The 27,515-nt window shown below is 40.4% G+C and overlaps 1 protein-coding gene across 5 annotated transcripts in view; it reads left to right on the top strand.

The window, feature by feature from the left end:
• Nucleotides 1–8,860: 8,860 nt before the first annotated feature.
• Nucleotides 8,861–27,515, top strand: part of PRRG1 (proline rich and Gla domain 1) — a 54,303-nt gene continuing 35,648 nt past the window's right edge. For 3 of the 5 annotated variants that reach the window (XM_088051767.1, XM_088051766.1, XM_014252335.2), the window contains exons 1-2: nucleotides 8,910–9,028; nucleotides 25,422–25,471. In XM_088051767.1, coding sequence (XP_087907893.1) covers nucleotides 9,024–9,028; nucleotides 25,422–25,471 — 55 coding nt within the window. In that variant the 5' untranslated portion in view covers nucleotides 8,910–9,023. Of the gene's footprint in view, nucleotides 9,029–25,421; nucleotides 25,472–27,515 lie in introns of all 5 variants that reach the window. The other 2 variants (XM_014252343.2, XM_088051765.1) reach the window with 2 other exon arrangements.

The raw sequence follows: 27,515 nt of genomic DNA, 5'->3' as shown, positions 1-27,515 counted from the left end.
GACTTTCAAAACAAATTCTAAATATGAAAGCTGCTATACATTTTATTGCTCACTCACTATTTCAAATCAGATTTCAAGGACATATTCTGACTGTTCTGTTAGCAAAAATTAGGAAAAAAATGTGATCTTCTTTTTGCTGTAGTGAATTTGGTAAATCACCTTACTTATTAACTATTAAGTAACTGAATGTACAGCGGCGTAAGTTTTGTGACAATTTTCCTTGGAGAAACAAGAAATGTTGTCACTTACCCAATATGTTTGATAAAATACTGTTACTAACTATGAAGAGTATGCTAACGCATCTCTTTTTGTTACAAAATTTTGATATTTTACTAGCCCTGAGTTGGCAAGGGCCACCTCAGCTGAAATGTAACAGTTGACAACACACAATATTGCTGGAGGGCTGGAAAGCAAAATAAAATGTGTTTGCACATAGTTGCCACTGAATGTTTATAAAAACTTGTTTCCCTTGGCGCCACAACAGATAAGAAAAGTGTTACAGTAAACCACCGAAGTTGTTCTGGGGGAATGATGTATAATAGCAAAGGGCTGGGAAAATGCAGCTGCTCCTTTTGAATGCCGCCAGTGGAATTGTTCCAGGTCCACCAAGTCCATTTCTTGACAGGAAGCTGTACAAGAAATCTCTGAGCCCCCAAAGAGAAAACAGAAGCAGGAACTGTTCATAAAGCTTAATGGGTATCTAATTCTTTGGGACTGCACACAACAACAGCTAAAGACAAAACACTACATGGCTCTATAACGGATCTGTTTTTTCCACCTCCTGCTCTGAACACCTCATTGCACAATGCAGTGGCATTAAAGAGAGTGTTGGGGTTGTCTTCAATCACTCTGAGAGCCCTTTCTTCTAACACGTAAGCAGTCTTATCAGGGATACCTCAAAGAATCATAAAATATCCTGAGCTGGAAGGAACCCACAAGTACAATCAAGTTCAACTCCTGGCCCTGAACAGAACAGCCCCAAGAGTCACACCATGTGCCTGAGAGCACTGTTCAAACAGTCCTTAGCCTCTGTCAGGGTGCTGTGACCACTGCCCTGGGGAGCTTGCTCCAGTGCCCAGCCACCCTCTGGGTGAAGAACCTTTTTCTAATATCCAACTTAAACCTCCCCTGACACAACTTCAGGCCATTCCCTGTAGTCCTGTCACAGAGCAGAGATCAGTGCCTGCCCTTCCTCTTCCCCACACAATGAAGCTGTAAGTGCAGTGAGGTCTCCCCTCAGTCTCCTCCAGGCTGACCCAGTGCCCTCAGCCCCTCCTCACATGGCTTCTCCTCATTCATCATCCTCACTGCCCTCCTTTGGATGCTTTCTAATATCTTTGTATCTTTCTTATATTATGGTGCCACAACAGGCATTACAAAAAGATGTCCAAACAGTCTGTGTAATTCAGGGCTTCTGAATATTATCCATCCCTGGAAAGTAGCCTGAGTTCACATATACAATATATGTATGTAAACTGCCCAATATAGTACTTTTCGTTTGTTCCTGTACAACCTTATCGTCTATTTTTTCCAGTTTAGCAAGACTATTGTTCATTTGAATCCTATCTTCAAGCATACTTGCAATTTCTCCACATTATTATCTAACAAGGAAATAAGTAATTTTTTCCCCATTTTATTGCTCCCTAAATGGACCAGGATGACAGACAAATACACCAGAAACTCTTTTGACAGTGAAATTTTGGTCACTGCTCTCCATGCTTCTCTTGCCCTTCCCTTTCACTAAATACTAGAGAAACCATTTCCAGTCCTCCTCTAATCATTACATGGTTACCTTTTCTGTTGTTTGCACTCTCTCTGCATATTGCTGCTCTATAATCTCTCGGTTAGATCCCTCACACACACCATTTTTTCATGCTCATCTTCACTCATCTGACAGAGTTTCCTATCTCTGTACTATCTTTTATTCTCTTTAAAAGCTCATGATTTTGTTAAGATGGTTTCTTACCAGTTTTCTAGATCAATTGTAGAGATGCAAACTGTGGAATGTTTATCAGAACAGTTTGTAGCACTGACCATTGGATCCAGCTCCAGTGTAGTCATGAAAAAAGAATGACCTTCCTCAGGGTTGCTGGATATTGCAAAATTAAAACAAGGTGAGAAGGGCGCATCTTTAGCTTGAAGATTAAACTACCTTTCCTCCTGCTCCTGACCACCCATCAGTTATTTGCTAATACGCTGTTAGCTATGTAGAAACAAGCTATAATGAAACTGCAACAATACCCCAGGGTGAGCCTATAAATCCCCCGGCTTATCCAGAAACAATAGTTAAGACATTTCAAAACAGAGGATGACCACATGAAGGTCACTTGCTTTTGGCAGTGCTAAGTAGGATAAGCCAAAGGTGAGTGTTTAAATCACTGATGCTGATACATAAGCTCAATGCTTGTGATTCCATGCAGGCCTGAGTGCAGTCCATGGGAAGCCTCTCACACCCTAACATGTTTCTAACACACATCATCTAACTTGGTTCAAAACACAGGACCTGCCCCAGCCCACCACTGCTGTCCTCACCCTTCACAAAACTCACATTTACATGGAAGTGATCTGGAGAAAGATGCACAAACCAGCTGATGCAGGAAGATGATGCTGGAGATCTAGTTCGAAACTGCTCAGAGCAGGTTGCTCAAGATCATGTCCAGACAGATTTTTAATATCGCAAGGATTGAGCCTCCAGAGTTTCTCTGGGCAGCCTGTTTCAGTGTTTGACCCTCATTGCAAAGAAAAGAGATTTCAGTCTACACCTTTGCCTTTTTTCCTGTCCCCAGGCACATTTGACAGGAGTCTGACTTTGTCTTCTATGGGAAAAACACCCCATGGGATATTTTTACCCATGGATAAGATCCCCCTGAACATTCTCTTCTACAGACTGAGCAGTCCCAGCTCTCCTAGCCTCTCCAGACCCTCAGCTGTCTCCATGGCCCTTCTCCAGGTGTGTCTCACCAGGGCTCAGCAGAGGGGAAGGATCACCCTCCACCAGCTGCTGTGGACACTCTGCCTGACACAGACCAGGATGTTTTTCCACAAGGACACATGGCATGGTCAGCTTGGCATTCACCAGGACTTGCGGATGCTTTTCTGCCAAGATGCTTTCCAGGAGGTCAGTTGTACAGGGTAATTCCTCCCCAGGGGCAGGAATTGTCATTTCCCATTGTTCAGCTTTATCAGACTTCTACTGACCCATCCCTCCTGCAAGGTCTCTCTGGATTGCAGGACACCCATCTGGTCTGTCGGTCATTCATCCGCAGAGATCTATTCTACCCAGAAAAGAACCGGGGTCTTCTAATCATATCTCTCAATTAACTGAATTATAGCACAAGAGGGTTTTGTCACCATTGTGTTGTGAGGAAATTCAAGATATCTACTTGAGGAATGTACAGAATAAATGTCTTTTAGACTTTTATTTACTATCAGAAATCACAAAGGTCTGCATCTTATAAGATCACGTCAGTGGAATTCTGACAGCATGAAGTAACAAACCAAGTAAGTCAATTTCCAGTCATTTACATTTCTGTTGCCTTTTATACTTGGGATACTTGCTCTTTTTGTATGTGTGCCTTGTCACTAAATGTGTGTATCAGCTTTATATTGTCAACAGCAGAACAGACTTTAAGAAAAAAAAAATTCATAACAAGGGTTCTATTTAGTTGAGATGTTCTGGAAAGACTACAAACCACAGAAAGGAAATCCAAGTTGCTTGTGATGTTACAGGGATATTGAGATTGCTAGAACAGCTCTATTAAATGTAGCTGCTTATTTATTTTTTATATCAAATGGGTTTTCAAAAGCATTGCACAGTGTTATAAAGTAAAAAGTCATTCATTTATTTCCTGCTCTTCTTCTCTTAAAAGTATGGAAATACATTCCAAAGTCATAGGGCAGGGTTTAGCAGTGTGAATCCAAATCATTTATTTCCACAAATACCATGGGAACTGGAATTTCTCTAACAGTTTTCAAACTCTCTTTTAAGGATGGTATTATTTAATGAGCTATTTGTTTTTCTGCAAGATGTTAAGAATATTTGGAATACTTTCACATTTTTATTCAGTGAGAAACAAAGCTACTTGCAAGCCCTGATTAGGAAATTGCTTATTTTGCTGCTCCAGCCAGGATCTGGGCACATGATCTTCAGTTCCAAGGTCTACAACTGTCTTAAATAACCTGCAGGTTCATGTCATACTGTGGTGGGGGTTTGTGGATGCTAATATGTAGGGCAGATCTGTACAGCTGAAAGACACAGTTTATTCTTAAATATTTCTATTATTTGCTTTTCTTTTTCCTCTTTGTTGTTTTTTGTTTGGTTTTTTTCAACACAGAAGAAATTATGAAATACAGAATTAATCAGGATCAAAAAATAATCATGTCAACTTTCATAGGTGCCATATGGAGGCCACCAATCAAACTAAAATATACATTATAAGAACAATGGTATAGGACTTATAGGCAACCTGCTCTCCATATCAAAGTAACAGAACAGAAATACATTTGCAATTACTTTGTACTATTTGGCTCAGATCAATTGCACACTTGTGCGATCTACACTGGTTCAAGTGACCACCTTCACAGATGCAAAATGGTGCCTTCTGAGCAATTCACAAAACAAATGGAACACACATCAAATCCTGTCAATGTTTTCAGAAGGAGTGGAGCGAAACATAAATTAATTTTTGAAGGAAAAAAGCAATTTAGATGTGAGCAGTCATTCAGAAAACTAAACACTCCTATGTTGCTTTGCTGGAATAATGAAGGATTATTAAAAAATCCAAAATATTTGAATTGAGTTAATGTATTACACAGTGGTATTTAAATGCACTTGAAAACAGCCCAAGAGTGTAGAATTTGTGTGTGTGATGTTGAGCTCCCAAAGTGCAGCAGGAGATGCTTAGTGCAGCAGCAGCAGCATCGGGGTCATGATGAGACATTGAGAACATCACTCACCAGGGTCCAACTCCTCCTCTGACTAAAAGGTACCTTTAATGGGCTCTGAAAAACCAGCTGATTTACCCTATGTGATTGAGAGGAGACTGTTACAGTCCAGATCCCAAGGCAGAGGAACTGGATGGAGGGAATGAATATGCTGAAAATACCATGCAGTCGTTCCCCACAGGAGTCAGCATTTCTTTGCATTCTTGCATTGAAACATCTGAAGTTTCAAAACTGGATGGCAAACTAGAATGAAGGGATAAAAGGAGGAAGGAAAATCTGTATTGCTTTCTTATCATCAGACTAACTCCTTCAGTGCTAAAGTTTTCCATGTGCCAGAAGAGAAAAAGTCACAGAGCAGGAAATACCAAGCAGTAAGGACATTGGATTGTGTGTGACAAGGCACTTCAGAAGCCTCTTGGCTTTACATTTGTTTGCTTTGCTTGATGGCAAAGAAGCAATAAACCAGTTACATTCATGTGAAAAGTGTGACATTCAGAGAAATGTTCTAGTGCAAGGTGTACATCAGCTGTGCAAACACAATGCACAGCATAGATGGGAAAACTCATATGTGAGTTTAAAAGGCAACACTCATAATAATCCTTGGCAGTAAATCACACTTTATATTAATTTTCCCCTTTGCCCATTCCAAGCAAGTTCTGTATCTTTACTTATAATGTGTTACTCATACAAAAAATAAGACTTTGTAAGGCACACTTCCTTTATATGGGTACTCTGTGCCTAAATTTAGGGTACATACAACAATATATTTTTGTAGAAAACAGTAGAGTACCACAGCTATTGTGCTGGGACACAATTCTGCTTCCTCCCATTTTTTAAACTTGTCACTTCTTCTACTGCAATAGCTTTTGAACTTTTATCTCTCTTCAGCCAAAATCCTTGTTTCTCCCACTCCTTGTCCTGGTCCTGGGTATCATAAAGATATTTTTTTCACCCCAGAAAAGTTTGGCTGAATTCTCACTTTTGTTTCTATTTCATGTTAGGAGTAGACACACTGAAGGTAACCTGGAGTTAGAAGCAAATGTGTAATTGTCTATGACAATCTTTTCAAAAGGAAATGACTGTTTACTCTTAGAGATGAAAGCAGATATGACCTAAAAAATATATTTTAATATTAGTTGTATTAAAATGATTTCTGTATCATGACAGAATTTGGGGAAGAAATGAGGTTTAGGACTATGAACACTGAGTGTCATTCAAATTCTCTAAATTGGAGAGAGATGGATTTGAAGAGTGGGCTGTTAGATGGATAAGAAAGTGGTTGGATGGTTGCACCCAGAGAATAGTGATCAGTGGCTCAGAGTCCAAACGACATCAGTGACAAGTGGTGCTCCTCAGGGGTCTGTTTTGGGGTCAGTGTCACTTGATATCTTCATTAATGTCATAGACAAAGGCATTGAGAGTACCTTCAGCAACAGGATATTAGGGTCTTCTGGTGGGTTTACTGCTGCTGTTCTCATGAATATTTAAGTACTTACATGAAGTAAGACATCTCCAAGAAGTGGGACCCAAATGTTACTCCTTATGTATGCAAAGTAGAAGAGCTGGGATTTGAATTAATTTTCAAAAATCCAAGGGAAGTACTTACACAGCAAAACTATTATCCATACTAATGGGCTTCTTTCTGTTCAGAAATTCCACCTTGGACAAATTGTTTAAGTAGTTTAAATTTTATTAAATTATATCCTTAAAAATTGACAACAGTAAGGTTCCCCAATGACTCAACTCATACTCAGTACTCAACTATTGGTCTGTTTTCATGCCTCCTCTCCTTTCAGCAGACTCAGTTTTCTCTCTTCCAATATGGCTGTGACATTTCTTGTCCTCTGTTCCCAGTGTTTTCTAACTTTTTCATTGCCCTTTTGAGCTTTTCGCCCTAAGCCTTCACAAACAAACTGTGCAATGCACCTGGAATCAAGGAAGAAAGCGCTGCATAATTATTAAGTTAAATATTGTCTCCTGACCCTTATAAAGAAACTTTTCATCTATTGCTTTTCCTGGTTATTTCCCAACCACTTGCTATTAAGATCTGGTTGAATACTGCATATTCAAACAACCAGTAGCAAGTATTTGTAAATTATTACAGGAAAACTCCCTGCCTTCCAAAGAAAAGCAGATGTAAATTCAATTCTCTTGGAAACTCTGATGGTGTGTGCCTCTCTTTACGGTCACTGCTGACCATTTTGTTGTTAGAGCCTCAACAAACTTTCAGTGAGCGGAGGTATTTTGTCTCCCACTGACTTAAGGCATTGGAGTTTCTAGATAATTCTGTCAAAGAATTGTCAGACACATTAATGTAATTTCTTTTGTTTAAAACCTGATGGTCTCAGCGTCGGTTCTCAGCTGACATATATGGAAGGATTAACTTTTATTATAAGTCAAGATTCATTAAAGAAGCTGAGATATGGCCTGAACTATTGCAAACTGTGTCTCATCTTTCCATTCCCTCAGTTTCTCTGTGATTGTAGTGCTACCTCATTTATTTTCTGCTCATTGTCAGTTGTCTCTTAATATAAAATAAAGTTTAAAAGACCTGGTATACAGCATAGTAACCCACCAAAACTCTGAGCCACAAAAAGTCATAGTCATATTCTTCATATTCATTGAATCTGAAGACAGAAGAGATGTAAACTTAAAAAAAAAAAAAGCCCACTGCATATTTATAGGGAACTTCAATTCCATTTTCACAGAATAAATGGTATTTTACGCTTCACACCATTTAGACCTCAATCTCTCTTCTGGCAAGCCAAGCTGTTATTTTTTGTGGATTGTTCCTAAGTCATTTATAATCAGGCCGCAGCACCGCTGACAACAGCACCTTTGAAGTCAGATAGGGATTATTAATTTGCTTTGAATTTTCTGAGGAGCTTCATCTTCTTTCCATACACATCCATTAAAAGTTGTAGAGGCAAAAATGAAGGTCCCAATCACAAACAAAATTAAGCTATCAAACTCTCTGGTTTCAGATCAATCCTGGGCAGTGTGGAAAGCCAACCAACCCTTACTTTTTAATGTGGAACATGATATTTTAGGGTTCCTGAAATGCACCTTCCAGAGAGTGAGGTCTGAGAGCACCCAAAGGCTCAGAACTCTCGGCAATGAGCCCCATAGCTCCATGCAGCCACCGCCACCTTGGGGGGCGTATGAAAAGGGAAAATCATTACTTGTGGCACAATTTTTAGCTCTTCATCAAAGACCACAATTACCAGTCTGCGTGTGTCTGTCTGTGCGTGTGTCTTCCCTACAAGAAAAAACTGTGACTATCTATACAGGCTGGGTACTGTGAGGAATTTCTTCACAGAAAGGGTGACTAAACATTGGAACATGCTGCCCAGAGAGGTACTGAAGTCGCCGTCCATGGAGGTGCTCAAGGAAAGACTAGATGCGGCCACGGTCCGGTTGACACCGTCGTGTTCGGTCACAGCTTGGACTCGATGACCTCTGAGGTCTTTTCCGACCCAATTGATTCTGTAATTCCGGGATACCGATTCAAACTTTAAGACTGGGAATACCTTGGCGGGGAGGCTCGGTCAGGCCATGGCGGCCGCGCCCGCGTTCCTGACCACCGGCGAGTGCCGAGCCCCGGGCTGCGACCGCGGGGAGATCACCCTGCCCCGGGGAGGGGGCCGATAGCCACCCTGCGGGGCCCCTGATCCCCGGGCCAGCTGTGAACACGGACACCGGGGCAATGGGCAGCGGGGCACGGGCGGGCGCAGCGGGGCACGGGCGGGCGCAGCGGGGCACGGGCGGGCGCAGCGGGGCACGGGCGGGCGCAGCGGGGCACGGGCGGGCGCAGCGGGGCACGGGCGGGCGCAGCGGGGCACGGGCGGGCGCGGCGGGTCGCCCTCAGTCCCCCCCGCCTCACGTCCGCCCTCGGGCAGCCGGGCGCATGCGCGGAGGCTCCTCCTGCTCCGCCGAGCGTGCAGCGGGCGTTGGGGCAGCGCCGGCCGTGCTCCGCGCCCGGGCGGCGGCTGTGAGTGCGGGCAGCGGCGGTGAGTGCAGGCTGGGGCCGTGAGTGCGGGCAGAGGTGCGGGCTGGGCGGTGAGTGCGGGCAGCGCGGAATGAGGTACGGGCTGAGGCGGTGAGTGCGGGTAGCGCGGGGTGCGGGCGGGGGCCGCCGGCGGGAAGGGGCTGCCCGGCGCGGGGACGGCGGGAGCGGTGCCCTCAGGGAGAGCCTGGGGCGGAGGTACCGCACGGGGACCCCTGAAGGGAGTGAGGGCGGAACGCGCCCCGCTGCCCTGAGCCTCTCGCCACCCTCCGGCGGCCGGCAGCCACCCGGCAAACTCCTCTCCAAGGGTTTGTGCCATTTCCAGTAAGCTGGGGGTGAAAATGTGTGGAGTGTATTAAACAAAGGAAGAATCCTGCGGGATTTATCTTTTGGAAGAGGTTAACGACTCTCTCCAAAGTAGGCAGCTGATACATTTTTCTCCGAAGTTTTAAAAAACACCATCCCCCAAAACAAACCCGCAGAGCACAGCCGCAGCCGTCCGAAGCTCTCGTATTTCTGTTAAAACTTTTTCCCTGTCGGCACGGTCACCCAGAGGCCCCGTCTGCGCTGGAGCTGCGGCGGCCAGGACAGGCGGTGAGGCTGAGGCTGCGGGTGCTGGGATGGAAAAGCTGTGTTTGGGAATTAGCCCGACCCTCCCGGGCTCTGGGGGACTGCTCCTTGGCTCTGGTGCTGGCACGGGAACAATACATCCACATCCACAGGAAACAGGAGGGGCAGAGGGAGCCCCAGTGTTACCACAGTTGAAGCTGGGATTGAATGTTACATTGGTTGAGGAGTGAGAGAGCAGGCAGTGATTTGGCTTGTTTGGAACAAAACAGAGGGGAATGGAGCCAGTGAGTAAAAGGAAGTGTAAGCACTTGAAAACACTTAAAAGAATTTCAAGTTTTCATAGAAAAGTTCGTGAAGAGGGACAGTTATGCAGATGTTGGTGTTCTAGATTAAAATCAAGACCTTAAATTTATTATTACTATTGAATACCACTGAAAAAAAAAACCCTAGTTGTACTTTTTCTGTGCATTACTACCTCCTGTACCATCTTCTCCCCATGCTGGCACCACTGTTGATACAGGGGAGCAGGGGACAAGTGGCATGGAGCATTACCCGCAGACTCAAAATGACCTTTTAAACACTTTTTCTGATTAACCTAGTTAGTAATCACGTCTGTTTCCCTCCACTGCCGTATGAATGCTTATACTGGCACAAGGAAATGTGGTTGGGAAGGAAAGAGCTTTATTTAGTTGTACATAAATGAGTAGGTATGCGTGTAGAATTCCTGTTTTTAATGTACATGTGTGTATTATGCACACAGATACACACCTGTGTAAAGGGATTATGCAGCTGGGAGGTTGAACATTCTAGCTCTTGTGTTGAGCAGAGGGCATGCCGTTGATAAAGCAGTTGTGGGGGAGGTTTACAAGTGCAAGAGGTGATGAGCAGTCTGAGGAGACTTACCTAGTAAAGGTGACTGTGATTGCAAGAGTAGTTCTTGCTGAACCAGGGGAGTGAGATTAGAAGCCAGAAAAGAGGGGGCAGGGAATTTGTGTGTGAGAGTACTGCATGGAAACAGATTTTTGCTTATCTCTTCAGTTTCAACCGTCTCACTTCAACCTCTTTTAGACTAGAAAACTTTATTTTCTGGAACAGATTAGGCTAGAACCTGGGATTCTGAGTAACTATCTGTTCTTGGAACTAGAAGATATCAGGAAATCCCCGGGTGAAACTTGGATTATCCTTTTCTCACACAAGTTCATCTAGAAATTTGTGCCCAACTGGTGTACTCAAAACAGCAAAGCATTGCATCTGGTTGTATTACATGCAGGTGCTGATATTATAACTTGGTGATACCAGTTTTCTTTTGAGAGAAGTGGATAGTTACGCACTGAGTAACTGTACTAACAGTGTCATTTCCAGAAACACAAATGGAGAACTGAAGTTTTGAAGTTAGCTTTAATTCAGTCTCTTCATACTAGATCGAACTACAGTTTTCTATTAAGTAATAACATATTGTTCCTTGCATAAAAAATCCTGTTGTTCACAGGCTATTAAAGAGATGAAGTATTTTGGTCTCATCCTCCTTACTTTGGTTGCGTGATGTTGAGACATTTACTCAGTGTGACTCAAATCAGCATCAAATTCAGCTTTGGCTATGGAATTACAAATTTCTTTGTATCTTCTGTTGTGTTTGTCACCTTAGTATCTCAGTAGTCAACTAATTCCCCTTTTAATTGACAAAACTCTCCTAAGACAGGAAAATCATCCTCCCATTTCACATAAAGACTGAAAGATAAAACTATGGAGGCCAAATCTGGTCCAGGTAGGATCTGATTTTTTTCAGGGTATTGAGTTTGGTTGTCCTCATTTATGTTAAGTGCACAGGTGCAAATAAATTAAATGCCTATTCTAAACCTATTCTGCTTTTGCAAATCAAGCAGTCAAATTTTGGGAGATGCAAAATAAAATGTATGTAGTTGGTGTCCACATTGGAACAGCATTTTTAGGTAATTTATCTGGAGTCATGAATAAATTCTGTGGCAAAAAGCAGGATAAAACATACTTCAGGACAGTGCTAACTTACTTCAGACTACAGCAGTGTGAACCATTTTTGTTTGCTCTGTTATTTTAAACAGTTCTCTTTTCCTGTGATCCTCTTGTCCATCACTTTGTTCTGCCTGCTGCTGTGACCTCCCTCACTTGATAGTGTAACTATTTCCATATTCTTTTGGTGAGGCAGATTACAGGATCAATCAGATTGAAAACAAAGACTTATCTGACTTGCTTTTGGCTCTTACCTGGCTCTTAGAAACAGCTGGACAGGCAGGGAACAAGAGATGTGCTTAGTAGCACTTACCCAGGCATGAGTACTGGGGAAAAACTAGGCCATTTTGCCCCTCTGCTTCCCTCTTCCATTATTCCAGTAAATCTTACATGTAATTTCTTCCCATTTACTCAAAAAATTACACTAGATTCCTATAGGCAAGAATTCTAATTTTTTTGCACCATTCTGTTAAGAGCTTTTGCTTTCAATTTGTCAGCTCAATCTTGAATTTTGTTGCTCATTTGCATCTTGCTTTTTCATGAATTCCCATCAGCCATGATTCCAGGATGCTGTCTGGTCTGGCTGGTGTTTCTTTAATGGTTGTTTTGTTTCAGCCTCCAAAGACAATCTACTTTCTTGCCTTCACCATTGCTTCCTCTCCTCTTCCACATTATAAACAAAAGCACTTGCAGGGTGCAGTAGAGAACCCTACAGAGCTGGCAGGGGAGTGGCCTGAATGACCTAATCTCGTCTGTTCTCCTGCCAGCTGAGTTCAGATGTTGGTAACTATTTGACTTTTAAAATCTAATCTGACCATACCCAGTTCTTTCCTTGTTTACCTTTACTTGTCTTACTGCTTCTTTTTAAGTAAAATTTGATACACATTTGTGAAATCTGAAGTACACTTATATTCTTCTCTTGCTGACAATTTTGATGACACTGATTATCAAGTAATCTGTGTTTTAATCAAGGTTGCGGAATACTATTACTAGAATAGCTACATTTCAAAAGCAAAGCCCATCTTCATACTGACAGTTAAAGAAATTCCATGCTAACCACCTAAAATCACACCATGGATGTTGGCTTGCTAAGAAAACACATCTGTTGAGAGTTCTTTTGTGCCCTATTTCAGGCTGTTGCTTATTTTTAATAATACATAATTGCTATGTAAAATAACTTTAAAGAAAAGTTATGCATCTGTTCAGAACTACATTTATAAAATCAAACAAGAAATACACTTGCACAGCCCAGTATACTGGAGTTGGCATCCAGGGCTGACATGCATGCTGTGGTAGCACAAGTGTTGGCCATTTTCAAACCAGGAATGCTGCTTTGTGTAAGTAGATTACCTTTTTGACTTTAGGCCTCTTTAGATGAGGGAGAGAGACTATCCTGCCTTTACATCTTAAAAGATTTTTGCAATCCCTCACATTTTACACATTTGCGTTTTACTTGCTCAGTGAAATGTTTCATTAAAAGTGTTTGAATCAGCCTTCTCTGTTGCTTCCGAAGTTACTTTTGAAAGCTGGCATCTCATATTTGAAGATTACACACTTAACATACTTCCAGTTTTTCATCTTAGTGGTCAGTCTGTATGAATATGATTACTCCAAGAGTGGTCAAATTAAGTGACACTAAAATCCAGAGGCACCATGTGAAGTGTAGGACAGGAGTAATTTGTCATACATAAAACTTAATTCCAGTGAAGTATTCATTTTGTCACATGAAACTGCAGAAAACTGTATTTGCCAGAACTTCAGGGTGGGTCAGATTTTTTTGTTTGTTTGTTTACACCAAGAATGGTGGTAATTCTGGATATTCCTGTTTTGCTGAGCTCTTTGTTTTCCTGTAATATAACAATGGATGGACCAGTTTCAAGATTCACTTTACAGCAATTCTTCATTAAAATTCCAATCACTAAATTAACTGTTTAATATAACTGTCTAAATTGTAATATTTATTATAATCAGCTGTATTTGTAAATGTTTCCTAATTGGCATTGAAGAATGACTCAGAAGATGTGAATTTGTCGGCTCACTGGTGTGAAGGCAGTTTATGGAATCCTAGCAGGAAAATTCATAAATAGTGGCTTCATCAGACGTGAACTTTTGCACCCAGCTATTTCTCTGGGTTTATCAGTGAGCTGTTTACTAACCTTGTGTGTATCCTTCAGCTTTTATTTGCAGACTGTAACTCTTCAAGCTATTTACTAAATAAACCTAGGAGGAGAAACAACTTTCTGCTTTATCTTTCTGTCCCTAATCTCCATAGTCATGGCTATGGGGAATGGGGAAGGGTTAAATGAGGTTTCATTTGTTTCATTCAGTGTCAGAATTAGTTAAATCTCCTGCTGGTTTTCCTATAGATTTCTCCCATGGCAGCTGAAAGGAACACAGTCTGTGATATTTTATTTCAGTACTGCTGAACACTTCTGAGTATCAGAAATGGAATGAACTCATGTGCTATTTGCTGTTTGCTACTGTTGGTTGTCAGAGCTGTGGGCAGCAGCAGCAAAATAAAGGCACGGCCTATTGGGTGTGCAGCTGCGTAAGCGGCTTAACTGATCTAAGCTTCTCCCACTGCCTGAAAACAGAAGTTCTTCCTTTTCCACTCCATCCTTGCTGGGTTTGGCATTTTGACTGCTTCCCTGGTGTTCTGCAGTCAACTGCAGCAGGGACCTGATCAGTTTTATTTTGAAACAAGCGAGTAGGTGAAAAGGTGAACAAACTGGTCTTTTATAGAAGGGCCACTTAGGGTAAAGTGCCCAACTACAAGCTCATCAGATCTGCAGTTCTCAAAAATGGAAGTATCAAAGCACTTTCACTGTGGCTGTTTGTTAGGAACTCTTGGCAAAGATTTGATCAAAGATTTCATCTCAGTGTAAGAAAGTTTTTACACTGAGCTCAATCATCGCTGGAACAACCTCCCCAAGAACATGGGGGGTCCCCGTAACTAGAAGGGTTGTTTCTTGCAATTGGACAGGATTCTAGATAACTTCATCAGGGCTGCCTTCCACACAAAAGATTGGACCAGACAATCTTTTGACATTCCTTGGCTGCTCTATGGTTCTATGAAACTGTATGGGTGAAGTGATCTACACCAGAAATCAGCAGGTGGAGATGCACCTACTGATGGGCAGGACTTCTAGGATCTCTCCAATGACTTCTGCAGTGTATTATATGTGTGAATGAGAGACCTGAAAAATATCAGTGGTGTATCTTTTGCATTAGAAGACTCCTCATTTTCTGTATCCTGAGGTAGGTGTTCAGCTTTGTGGGGGAATAGGGGAACATCTTCCAAGAACAAAATGTTAGATATGTTAGATTCTCTAGAGAATCTGTCAGTTATGAATGAAGTTTTCAAGAGCTAACTTTATTTTTTTTCTGTGTATGCTTTTGACACAACTAAGATAAATCACATCTTCAAATACAATTAATTGCACACACAAATTTGACACATCAGTTTGGCATATGAGTTTTAGAAAGTTCAATATGAACATCCTCTGAATTGTTTCTATTACATTCTATTAATTTTTGTGCTTCCTACTCAGACAGAATGGGTGTTGTACTGACTCACTTCATAAGGAGTAGAAGAGCAACAATAGAATTACTGTTTTAGTTTTGGGAGATGCTCTAATGTTTTTACGATGTTGGAAAGTGCAAAAAATTGTTTTTAAGTATGACCTAGATACTAGTAGGTATGGATTTATTCTGTGTGATTGATCAGCTATGACTTAGAGCTTCACTGTGATCCTTATTTCCTCATAAATGACAGCTTGAATTAGTGTTAGTTCATCTTCTAGAGTTTTCTCCAGTTATGATGTTCAGATACCTCCATCCTCTAGATTAGTGTGCTTCCTTTGGGAAAACTGCCATGAATTTAAGGTTTTCTACTGCTCCGTAGTAGTTGATTGGAAGGGACCATGAGTAAAATTGTTGGACTAGAGGTCACAAGGGTTGCAAAACTAGCTCCCTGAGAGGTTGACTTTGGTGGCAGGTACAGTCTGGAAAGTTCACATTTCCTTTCTGTGGCTGTCCTGGGGAGCAGAGCGACAGAGGAGGAGAGGGAGATCAGTGGGAGAGGTGAAGACAAAGCTGAAGTGCAGAGCACAGAACTGCATCAACCACTTCAGGGGGCTGATCTCCAGTAAAGCGTGGGTGGCAGTGGTGGGAGAGGAGGAGAAATTCCTTGACTCCTCTTCAAGGCTGAAGTCAAAACATGTTTTGCTATACCCTAAATGTGTAAAAGAGCTTCACAGCTAGGTTTGTTCAAATCCTACTCAGAAAAAAAATTAAGTGCAATGCACTAAGAAAATGTCTGCGTCTTCATGTGTTTGGAAATTCAGGTAAAGTTATGTGAGACATAATGGACGTGAGTGTTGAGAGGGAAATAAGAGTATTTAGTATTTAAAATTAACTCTTTTTTTTTTCCCCCTGGTTTGTAGGGCTCTTTGCCCTTCTGTTTTACTGCTTCTGCTCTGTGGATTCTGGTGGTGTACAACTTTCTGTATGCGCTCTTTATGCAATTCCCCAGTATGACAGAAAACTTAATAAAATCTCTAAAGGAGTTTTGCCTCATTATCTTTTGCCTAGTTACCATATAATTCAATAAGATGAAATATGTGTTTATGACTCTTTCATAACTTCTCTGTAATTTGATTTTTGGTTGACTGGAAAATCCCATTAAAACACACTCTGAAATGTTGTCATATATGCATTGCTTCAGGGGAGGACAGGCAGGGTGGAAATTTATATTAAAACATGCTGACAGTGTGTAAATGCTTGGAAGAGAAGGCTTTGTTTGCACATTTCTCTGGCACTTCACAAAGGAATTACTGTTTTTGGTTTGGGGTTAATTTTTCTAAATTAAATGGGGTGTTAGACATTGGCCAACCAAACAAGCGCTAAAGGCAGTTTCTTTACGGGGCAGAATGTTACCTCATCACAGAAAAACAAAATAAACTTCATTAAATAGTAATCTTATGTTTGCTGTAAAATTATTGTACACAAAATAAAGATGCCAATGGGAAATTACCCACGTTCCCTTTTATTGCAAAAATGCACACTCTGAGATCTAGAATCTTTCTGGGGTTTCTTAATAGCTACTTGAAAAATACTGGTAGTTTAGAGGTAGTCTGATTTTTAAAAGTAGCTGTTGCTGCTTGTCTTTCACAATATTGTAATAATTCCAAAAAAAACTTCAGTGAGTTGAGGAAAACTTTCTTCAAATATATGGAATTGTCAGGTCTCTCTTTTTCTGTGAAAAGAAAAGACTTGAATATTGGGTACAGATTAATAGAGTTGGAGGCTGAATCTTGTACAACCAGTTTGTGTTATTGGAAAATCTGTAAAGGTATTATTTATGACACTTGGGTCATAGTTTTGCTTTATAAGTTGTGTTGGGGAAGAATGTATCTCTAAGAGTTTTGGAGGAGGATAAATGGTACATTGTTAGCTTTGATCTTTTGACCTTTTCTGAGCAGACAACACTGTACCTGTAATGAAATTACATTTTTGTGAATGGACTGTGTCCAGAGATTGTTCCTTGGCCCTTGTCTCACATGTCTAGAGAGATATAATCTAAAATAAAGGTAGTACCTTTTACTTTTTTTTTTTCCTTCCCTACCTAACTCATATATGCTTTTACAAGGCAGAAAACATTGCTGTACTCTACTTTCTATTTATTATGAATGCTTTGATGTGTTAATTTGGGAGACCAGAAAAAGAGATTGTAGGTAGTGAGTAGGATCTTTAAAGAGACCACATGCCATGTATCAACTCGGTTTCTAGTTGTATCATGGCATTATGTGCTGATATTTACTTCCCTGGTCCTAATCCAGTTTTAAATCACTTTGGAGAGGAACTGGACATAGTTACCCATTTCATACTGGGCACTGGATTCCTTTCACAGCTAGGTGGTTACCAATAAAAGCTATATCTGAAGAATTGTGTTATAGTAATCACCAAATCTCACCCTCGTTTATTGATTTCCTTTTTAATTGTTTTAATCTATTTCTGCTTTTGTCCTGAATAGCATCCTATGGCAGCAAGTTGCATGAATTATACACAATGTGAAATTTCAGGTCCTTTGGCTGTTTACATCCATGTCAGCTGAGGTCACTGGGTACCCTCCAGTTGCTTGTGTTGTGAGAAGTAATGGTTGGCTGCAATGTGTTGCATGTGTTACAGTTAGATCAGCTGAATGTGTCTGCCTTCTCTGAACTGAGAGGTTTGTTATACAGTGATGGTTTAAGCACAAAGGATATTTTCCTTGTTTCCAAATAAATAGCAACATGTCATTTTTCATCCACATACAATGCAGTTTTCAGCTGAAGTTGGGAGCTACTGACTATTCCTCACTTTGTTGGCTGTAAAGCATCAGGAGGTGGTCTGAACTACAAAATCAAAGCTGGCTTGTTTGTAGTCTAGAGAACAGATGCAAATGTTTCATTTGTGTGAACACACAGAATAGGGACAGAATCGGGGAGGAAAATAAGATGAGTGTACATTCAAAGCTCCTAATTTAGGGAGGCTCTGTGTGAAAACATTCTCCATTATTCTGATACAGTTCATGTGGGTTTTTTTCTTTTAGCAGGTCCATTGATTATTTTATCTTTCTATAAATTTAAAAAAACACATGATAGATATTCAATAAGCAGCTATAAGTTTGCTAGTATAACATAGGTTTTTATCAATACATTATTTAACACTTCAGCCACCTGTAAATATGTAGCAAAGGGATCATGTACTTTCTCTCACTATGTATTGATGTGTGTTACTTTATAATTTTAGAAGCTGGTAACATTTTGGAGAGAAATTTATTGAAAGTATCAGTAATGGTGATCATAAACTTGATGTTAATTTTGTTATCTGTAATTGCAAGTTTCCATTCCTTAGGGGTGTGTGGGAAGAATGTGTTTTTTTTTTTGTTTGGGGAGGTGAGGGCTGGCTAGGTTGTCTCATAGCTCCTGGATTAGCTGTATCTGTGTGTCTCTTTTTTTCTGGTGTTTCTAAGAAACTACTCCAGCATTTCAGGTTTTTAGCCTTAGATTGAGCCCTGTGGTGTCCTGTGTATTAGCAGGGTATAATTTCCATTTCAAGATCATAAGTTTTGAAGACAAAAGACAAACACATAGACTGCTTCAGAAATCTCTTTGACTGTGGTGAGATTTTTTTTATTTTTAAGAAGTTTTATTGTTTCATTTGGTTTTTAGTATGACAGAGGGCCTCACATTACCTTTGCTTTTGTCGACTTATTTATCAGAGTAATTTTGTAGCCTCACAGAAAGTTTTTCTCAAACATTCACTATCATCCCATAACAACCTTTGGCTCTTTACTGAGAAATCATTTTTATAAAGGTTTCTACTTCAACTACTTACTGCTGTGAGTGTGGTCATACAGTGCACGTTGGGTGTATCTGCAGTTGCATTTTGGTACAGATTAGGAATCTTCCAATTGTTGCTACTTACTGTGCTTTGGTTTGCATTGCAGAAACCTTTCAATTTACTCAGACTGAGATATTTTTGGATGAAGGTAAACCAGAAGATAAACTCCAAGAGCTGCAGTCCTACTGCCAGACAGTGCTCAGCTCATGAAAGCAAATTAGAGCTACCCCAAAGTAAAATTATTGACCTGTGTTGCGTAAGTGTTGGGTCCTCAGCACCAGCTATTTAGCTCATGTGCACTCCTAGTGCTCTGCATTCCTAGCTAATGTGAGTGTAGTCGTGGACAGAGATCATTATTATGCACTTAGAGGTTATTATTCATGGCCACTGTAATTGCTTCAGATAAAGAGTCTCACTGTTCAAGTCTAAATTAGAATTGATGATATCCAAGTGGCTGACAAGTTAGATTTGTCAGTTGGCACCCAAACACTAATTAGGTCAGGGAGCACCAGATGTGTAGTGAAGCTGTGTTCCTGTCTCTGTTACCTTTGCACCTTTCCCACTATTAATCTGACTTTCCCTCCATTCGCTAACATGCTTATCCTTGTTATCCAGCTGCTACCCCAAATCACAATATTCTGATATCTCAAATGTGCTGGCAGTGCTCTTTACCTGTTCTCATCTCTTCAACCTATTTGTTGTCCCCTTGCAAAGGGCTGTGGAGCTGTGCCAGGTCCTGGACATGGTGTTTGCTTCCTGATTGCCCACTTCCTGCTGGAAAAATAGATAATGATTTCCAGCTGCCAAAGGCACCGTCAGTGCTGAGATAAATGCTGCAATTGGTAAACCCATCTTCACTTCACTGAAGAGCATTAATGAGTTTTCTCTGTTCTTCTTGGTCATTGATTTTCATGGAAAATGTGTGGGAGCATGGAAGAAATATCAGTGCCAGATTTAGTTAAAAGATAGTGGTGGAGGAACAGAATGTGGAAAGATAAGTGACATAGCATCAGTTTTGTGTCCAAACAGCACCGTCAGTGCTGAGATAAATGCTGCAATTGGTAAACCCATCTTCACTTCACTGAAGAGCATTAATGAGTTTTCTCTGTTCTTCTTGGTCATTGATTTTCATGGAAAATGTGTGGGAGCATGGAAGAAATATCAGTGCCAGATTTAGTTAAAAGATAGTGGTGGAGGAACAGAATGTGGAAAGATAAGTGACATAGCATCAGTTTTGTGTCCAAACAAAATCAGGATAAAAACACATCCTACTGTGAAAGATTTAATTGTTCATCATTCTCACTTGAAAAAGGAGAGGAATTGGTAATTGTTATATCAACATTTCAATGGATTATCAAGTTAAATGCTCTAAATTTGAATTCCTAAGGTGTAGGAGATTGTATAACCTAAAGCAATGTCTTGTGACAGTAGCTTACAGAAGAGTGAGGTGTCTGAAATTCTCCTCCACAAGCTGCTCGGATAGACATGGTCTCTTGGGGATTTGTGGAATTCTGGTTTCCACATAGATGGTTATGTAAGTGTTCAATTATGCCTCCCAGGAACTGCCCCACATGGTCTCCAGGAGTTTTGAAACAATGCAATCCACCAAAATTCTCACTTTCTGTAAAGGGTTTGGTTACTTCTCCTGCCAAATGTCCTGCTTGCCAAGATGTATCAGGAGAATGTTCTTGTTTGGTTTCTAAAGGGGAGGGGAAGGAAGATATATCTTTGCTTATAGCAATTCCCCCTTTGAACCTCTGGAAGTATCCAGAAAATAATCAGCCAGAATATCACCACAGCTTAAACAGAACAAAAAACACAGAGTGAGAAGGGTTAATGGAGTTGAGGCAGAAGGTCAGACTCAGTCTCTCTAGCTGTAGTCCTGAGGAACTTCCTTCTCTCTGCTAGCAGGGTGATGGTGTGCCCTATGCCTGCTCATTCTGTGAGTAATGATCTGTTTCACTGGTTTTAGGGTGCAGTGGCAGCTTGCTAAGTACAGGTTCCTCTTAGTGATCTGGTTTGTGGTTTTGGGTGCCTAAATTAATGATGATGTTTTATAATGCTGTGATCAAATAGAATATACAAAGCAGAAGGTTTTACAGATCTCTGTTTTACTTTTATTCTTGTCCCACATAGTCTGAGGTGGGATAAATCTTTTGTATTCTTGTCTGACAGAGTAGTTTCCAAAGTGTTCTCTCCCTCTCTATTCCCCCCAAATTCCCTGGGTAAACCTTGCTTTTGCAAGCAAACTGAACATAAAAAATACAGGGTTCTCCCATATCCTATGGAATTCCTGTTCAGAGAAAAATCAATTTATTTTTCCAGCATTTGAATCAATATACATTCTTTGGTAGGCTTTTCCTGGGGAGAAAGCTCTTTGGAAGTAGATACAGTAGATGAAATTGTAGTCTTTCCAAGTATGTAAAGGATGTGCTGGGAGTGGGATTTTTAGGCAGGCACAAAATGCATTCTGTATAAATGGCTGTCAGATAATTAAATAGCTACACAGGAAGTCAGATTGATAATGTTTTAGTATTTCTTCTAAACAAACCTTCCCCAGGAGTGTTTCAGTTGTTGCTTTGCACCTGGCTGGGGACTGAGGAGCTAGAATGGGGTTTATTTTTAGACTGAATGTCTACTGATGTTTTAGTTAACAGTGTCCCTGGAATGGACCTGCTTTCATAAAAAGCTCCAGAAGAACCTAAATATTGATGGCTTTAAGAAATTACGTAGCTCTTTGGCTTCATGAATTGTACAGATTACAAAACTAAAGCTGTACCACTTGTCAGAGCTCTGTTGCAGAATGGAAAAGGAGCCACTTCCCTCTTCCCTACCTGAACCCTGTCATGCGCATCCCTCCCCAGATGGGAGAGGAGCAGGGGGCCTTGCAGTATTTTAAGTCCCTTTTAGCACAGCAGGTGAGAAACTAGGTGAGGCAAAATGCTGCTGCTGCTTTACATTAGCCTTACTTTCCCTTCCCTTTCTCCTGCCTTCCCTTAAGGACTCGCTTTGTTCTCGATGTTCTGTATCCTTGGAACACATGACAGTGCTGGAGAACAGTACAGGCAGTTTGTGTGCCCTCAGTCAGATCCTCTGTCCTTTAATGGTACGTGCTGCTTGGAGTCAGGAAATGTACCCAGAAGAGGTGTGTGCCTGCCAGCCAAAGATGGTTAGCCTAATAAATGCAAGAATATTCTGCAGAACCACTGTCTTAAGAGAGCAGCTTTTAATGCTGAAATTAGTTACCTTCCCAGTTTGAGAGATTGCCACTGCTAGAATATAATTACCACCTTTGGAAATATGTATACGAATATTCTATGCTTTATACTTATCAATAGTGTATGCAAGATTTGGGTACTTTCAGAATTGAGATAAAGATTATTTAGGTTAGTTGTGGAAAGAAATGTACAGCTTGGTTTGTTATTTCAGTATTAGTTCCTCTTCCATGCAAGATGCTTCTCCTTGGTAAGAGCCTGCAGCCTGTTGGTGGTGAGCAGGGTACTGCTGGTAAATAGCAGGGGTGTTGGTGTGTCTCCTGGGGGCTCCCTCACAGGCTTTAGAACTCAGTGTTTGCCACTGGGTCATTATAATTCTTACTAGAGGTGTGTGGTTCATTGGTTTTTGTTTTGTTTTTTAACCATTCTACTGACAGCAAGCAGGCAGGAAAGGTCACGTGTTGGTTGGATCAGCTGCCATTAACTCAGGATTGGACACTCAGCATGGATGTAGGGCTATAGAGCTGTCCACTGTGTTGTCGCATATCTAAGGTGATGCATAACCTTACAGAGGATGGATAGAAGAGGAATTCATGGAACAGCAAATTTTGGTGTTACCGTAAGGAAAGCAAGAAACTCAGTAAAGAGTTGGACAGAGGAGTAAATGAGACAGTAGTAAGTCAGGATGTTCCTGTGGTGTGACCAGCCCTCTTCTGCTTTATTAGCTGGCCTATGACGGTAGAAAAGATTTTTATACTTGTCTTTGTTCAATCCCTTCTTCCAAGCCACCTTTGAACTATTTAGTCAGTTTGAACCAAGAGTGTCAGAGTAAAGGACTAAGGTATAATTAAACCCCTTCCCTTTAGGAGAAGGGACTGTTTTAATAGAAGGTAAAGCTGTGGTTTGTGGGAGCTTGGAAATGAAGAAGTTTGAGAGAAAAGTCAGGAGAGCATAGAAAAAGCACATTTGTCAGAGAATGGGTGTAATTAGTTCCAGGGAGCTCCAAATACTTGTAACTGCTGTAAAAATCTAATGTGGATCGATGAAGGGAAGTTTCTGCACTACAGCCACTAACTGAAAAGCTGTATTTGATATTTCCTAGAGAAGGGCATACTGTGTCCTTTTGTAATGAAGGTGGTAAAATGAAACATTATTTGTGTTCTGCAGCCACTTCAGCAACTCTTTATTTTGTCACTAGCCCCTAATACAATTTTGTTTGAAGAAATTAAAATATATTCTACCTTTTCTGTTTTCTTTTTTCTTCTCTTTGTGTTTTCCCCAGTTTCCCAACCTGTGTGTCAGTGTTCTGGTGTTCATTCCCAGAGAACATGATATGCTGAGTGCCAGATGCCAAGGCAGAGGCAGTGACTTGCTCTGCTCCTGGTGGAAAACATCCTGAAGCAGGGGGGAGGCAAAGTCCCCCTTTTCCCAACACAGTTCCAAGTAGGCAGAGCCGTCAAAGGATTGTGACTCATGGATGTGGATTCTTGTGTTCTGTCTTGTTGTTGTTTTATTTTGAATGTTGCAGAAATTCACAATCGAGTTTTGTTAAAAGGGTGAAATGTTAAAGACTAACTGAAATTTATTGCAAAAAGAATGACCCCATTCAAGAGGAAATGTATGTTTAATTCACTGCATTGCTACCACAACAGAGCAAGGGAGCACTCCTGGGTGCTGCCTCTTCTATTGATGTGTGTTTATTTGGGGGGTTGTTGCTAAACCAGCTGTCTGAAACTGGTGGGTAATAAATGGCAAAAGAAAATAATTATGCAACAGATGAAAAAAATAGACCACCAGCTAAATCTTTCATTACTTGTTTATTTTAGTAAATTTAGCAGTTTCTTCATCACAGATATTTGGGTTGTGACAATGTGATTAACCATTAAATGACACTAACTTTATTTTTATTCAAGAAGCAAAGGGCAAAGGTAATTTGTTTTGGCATAAAGTAGTCTGTCAAGAAAAATTCTGGCTATTGAAAGAGGTTTTATATATATTCTGAAAAAAAAGTAAGCCCTCTGCTTCTGTCAACCTACAATACTTAGTAACACCAAGCTAAACACTATGGTGGTGAGATTTCAGAGTGCCTTAATGTCTGCTCTTTATTAATATTTATTTGCTGCTGCCTTTACAGAGATTTGATGAATTTGCTTTAAAATCAGTTGTTCCTTCATCCCACATCTTGTAGTGCCACTCCTACAGTTTTGTTAGCAGGCTGGGATGTCTTCATGGAGCACCATTCACCTCAGAACTGCAAGTGCTGCAGTCTGCTCTTGCATGATGAGTTACGGTGCTGGGCAGGCCAGGCTGGGAACATTAACTTTCCCTCTTTGCTTATTACAGCAGCTGTGGCCGACCTTTTTTACCGAAAGTTTTGGTTATTTTGGGTTTGGATTTATGGAAAGTGAGGACATCTGTGTGGTGTGATATGTTGATGTATAACCTGGTCTCTGAAGACTGGTGCTAACCCTTCAGAGTAGGTAAATTATTAATAAAAAGACTTTTAACCTCCTGATGTTCTACTGACTTAGGCAGTTGCACCCTTCTCTTACTTTGTTGAAAGCTTTTATTTTCCTGACTTTTCCCATGCCAAAAAAGACTCCAAGAGCTGCACTATTCTTGCTTTCTCCAGATGCAGTTCTTATTGGCTCTCTGCCTGGTGGGTGCAATGACCTTCAGGCACTTTCTTAACTGAGAGCATCTCCTGTCTGTTCTCTTTCCAAGATGAGGTACAAAGAACATGTGAGGTCTTGTAGTGCAAGTTCCTTTGCCAAATCGCAGGTCTTGTTCTGCCCTTGAACTTTATGCAGCCATCCTGTTTTAATCAGTACCTCACTCTGAATGAATTTCCATGTGTTCATTCTGATTTCAAAAAATCTGATCTATAGACTAAAGAGAATGAGTTGACTTGATGATCTCTGCAGAGTGAATTTAAATGTTAGTTAAGGTATAAGGAATTATAGTGGAGAATGTAATACCTTTAAAGTTCAATTAGGCAAAACAGGTTGCATTTTGTTTGAAATTATACACATCCTCTTATTTCATATTAACATTTTTGATACTCTGAGTTTGAAAAGCCTTGAAAAATGTTAAAGCATTCACTATTTCAAAGATTATCTTTTCCTTGGATAGTGTTCCTTTACTCCTGAAATCAGCTGCCATGCAGTACTGGTATAACTCTAAAGAGGGGTTCATTTTGATCCTGGAGTTTCTAATACTGATGTATTTGCACCAGTATTTGGGAATCAAGAGAAACCTGTCCAAATTGATTATAATTTGCAAACTCATCAGGATATTTCGTCTTTTGTTCACAGACTTGAAATTTGCAAGTTCCCTGCCTTGACAACAATCACCATGGATAGTGGTAAGTTTAACCTACTGAGTGTGCATTCTGTATTTCCTGTGAAATGGACAGTAACACACCCGAAAACTGCTCATAATCCCAGTCTCTTTGCACAGAAGATGCCCTCTGGCATTGAACTGACTTTGATGTTAAAGATGATGCAGGTCTTTGCCCACACTGAGCTGGAGTCATGCAACTGTTCTTACAGAGCTGTTATTTGCAGACCATAAAAATCATCACAGACTTATTGCGGGCCTTTGAAAGCTGGCTGCAGAATGGAGACCACAGAGATGAATTTCCAGCCTTGAGTACTTCAGTTTTAACTGGTTTTGACTTTGTCTATGTAACTCGTGATTCTCAGAGCAGAAGTCACTTTTTAAAGTTTATAAATAAAAGCACAAATCATTTTTCTCCTTCCAGCCCTAGCCAAACGAAATGGATTTATTAAGATGATCTACAGAAAGATTTAATAGCAGCAGAAGCTTCAAATTTAGAGCTAAAATGTTTTGGTTTTTTTACCATTTAGTAGTGATTTTAGCATGCTTAGATATTGGTAAGGAGTCAAAAAAGGAAGCTCAATAATGGTCTCAGTAGAGCTGGTTTTGGTGTCCAGGCTGCCCTGGGCTTTGCTTTGGTGGCACTTCAGTGTCTCAGAATACTTTTCCTATGCTGCTGCTCCCTGATCCCTCTGTCACTACAGACCTAAAGCCTGTTTCCTTTCCCTGTGACAGCTTCAGCTGGCAGGCTGCAAAATATTTATCCTCTTGTGTCAGTGCCTGGCTCCAATTCTGATTGAATTTCACCTTGCTAGAGTATCCATTCATGACTAGGATAGCAGGCAGACTTTCCAGAGGATGTGTAATAAATTGATCTGACTATATTGTTCTCTTCAATAATAGTAAGTGCAACTAAGTCTTTGGAAGCTTTCTGATACAGAAAAACTTGGTAAAAGCCAATTACTACAGTTACATACAGAGCACAAGCTTGTCTGAAGAAATGATGTATTCAAATACAATAAATGTGGTAGTTGTATAACTTCATCCATATCCTACAAAAATTGAGGAAGTAGAAGAGACTTTGGATGATTTGTGTCTTATATAACACCAAAATAATAATTTTGACTTATCTATTTGCTAGTTAATCTCCTTAACAAAGTGAAAAAGTGACTTATCTTGCTTCATTCCTTTATTCTTACCACATTCAAGTCTTCCCCGATTATGTTCAGCTCCACAGTAACACTTGCTGTGAATTTAGCCATGCTGTGGCTTAGCTAGATGGACAACCAACCCAAGTGGGCTTTTTGCACACTTCTATCCAATTATATCTGAATATCTACGTCATTATGGTCCTGGGATACTAAGAAGTCAGAGTGGGTTCTACAATACAGTTCCATTAGCTTTTCTTATAAGATTCATCAGGCAGTGCCTGATTCTCATTAAATCCCTGTATTTCAATTGCAGGTTTTTATTTCCTTGATACATTTTTATTGACTTCGCTATAGTATTTGAAGTCACTAGTATTGTGCAAAGCATTAAAATTGTCACGTCCAAACAAACAGGTTAATATACTTCATTTTTATTTCCAGCCTTGCAGGGTTAAAAGGCATTCCTGATCTGGACTAGCCAGAGATTGTTATTTATCTGATACATTCATAACTAATATGGGATGCAGGTTATTTTCCTCAGCAGGCTTTTATTGTCTCTATAGTATGTGCATTTTGTATACTGTATTGTGAGAGAAGACTGACCTGAATATGAATTGTTAAAGGAAAACTTTGGGGGGTTATATTATATATAATAATATATAATATATATTATATATAATATAATATTATATATTGTAGTAATATATTGTCTATTCTTGAACTGAATTAACACTTTGCTGTTCTTCATCAATGCATTTCATAAATGTATCATTATCTCCTTTTGGAAAACTAAAGTATTACCTAAAACCTCATACCAATATGTATCAAATATATTATTTCTTTACATACCAGCTTTTAAACATTCATTCTCTTTGGAAATTGGAAAGTACATGCAGAAACAAATATTTGTATCTTGTTTCT

This window comes from Pseudopodoces humilis, chromosome 2 (assembly GCF_049639895.1).
Source record: "Pseudopodoces humilis isolate 2021_Gansu_Grassland_sample_001 chromosome 2, ASM4963989v1, whole genome shotgun sequence".
Taxonomy (NCBI): Eukaryota; Metazoa; Chordata; class Aves; order Passeriformes; family Paridae; genus Pseudopodoces; species Pseudopodoces humilis.
The sequence above is the reverse complement of the archived record's forward strand: the minus strand, read 5'-3'. Positions and strand labels throughout refer to the sequence as shown.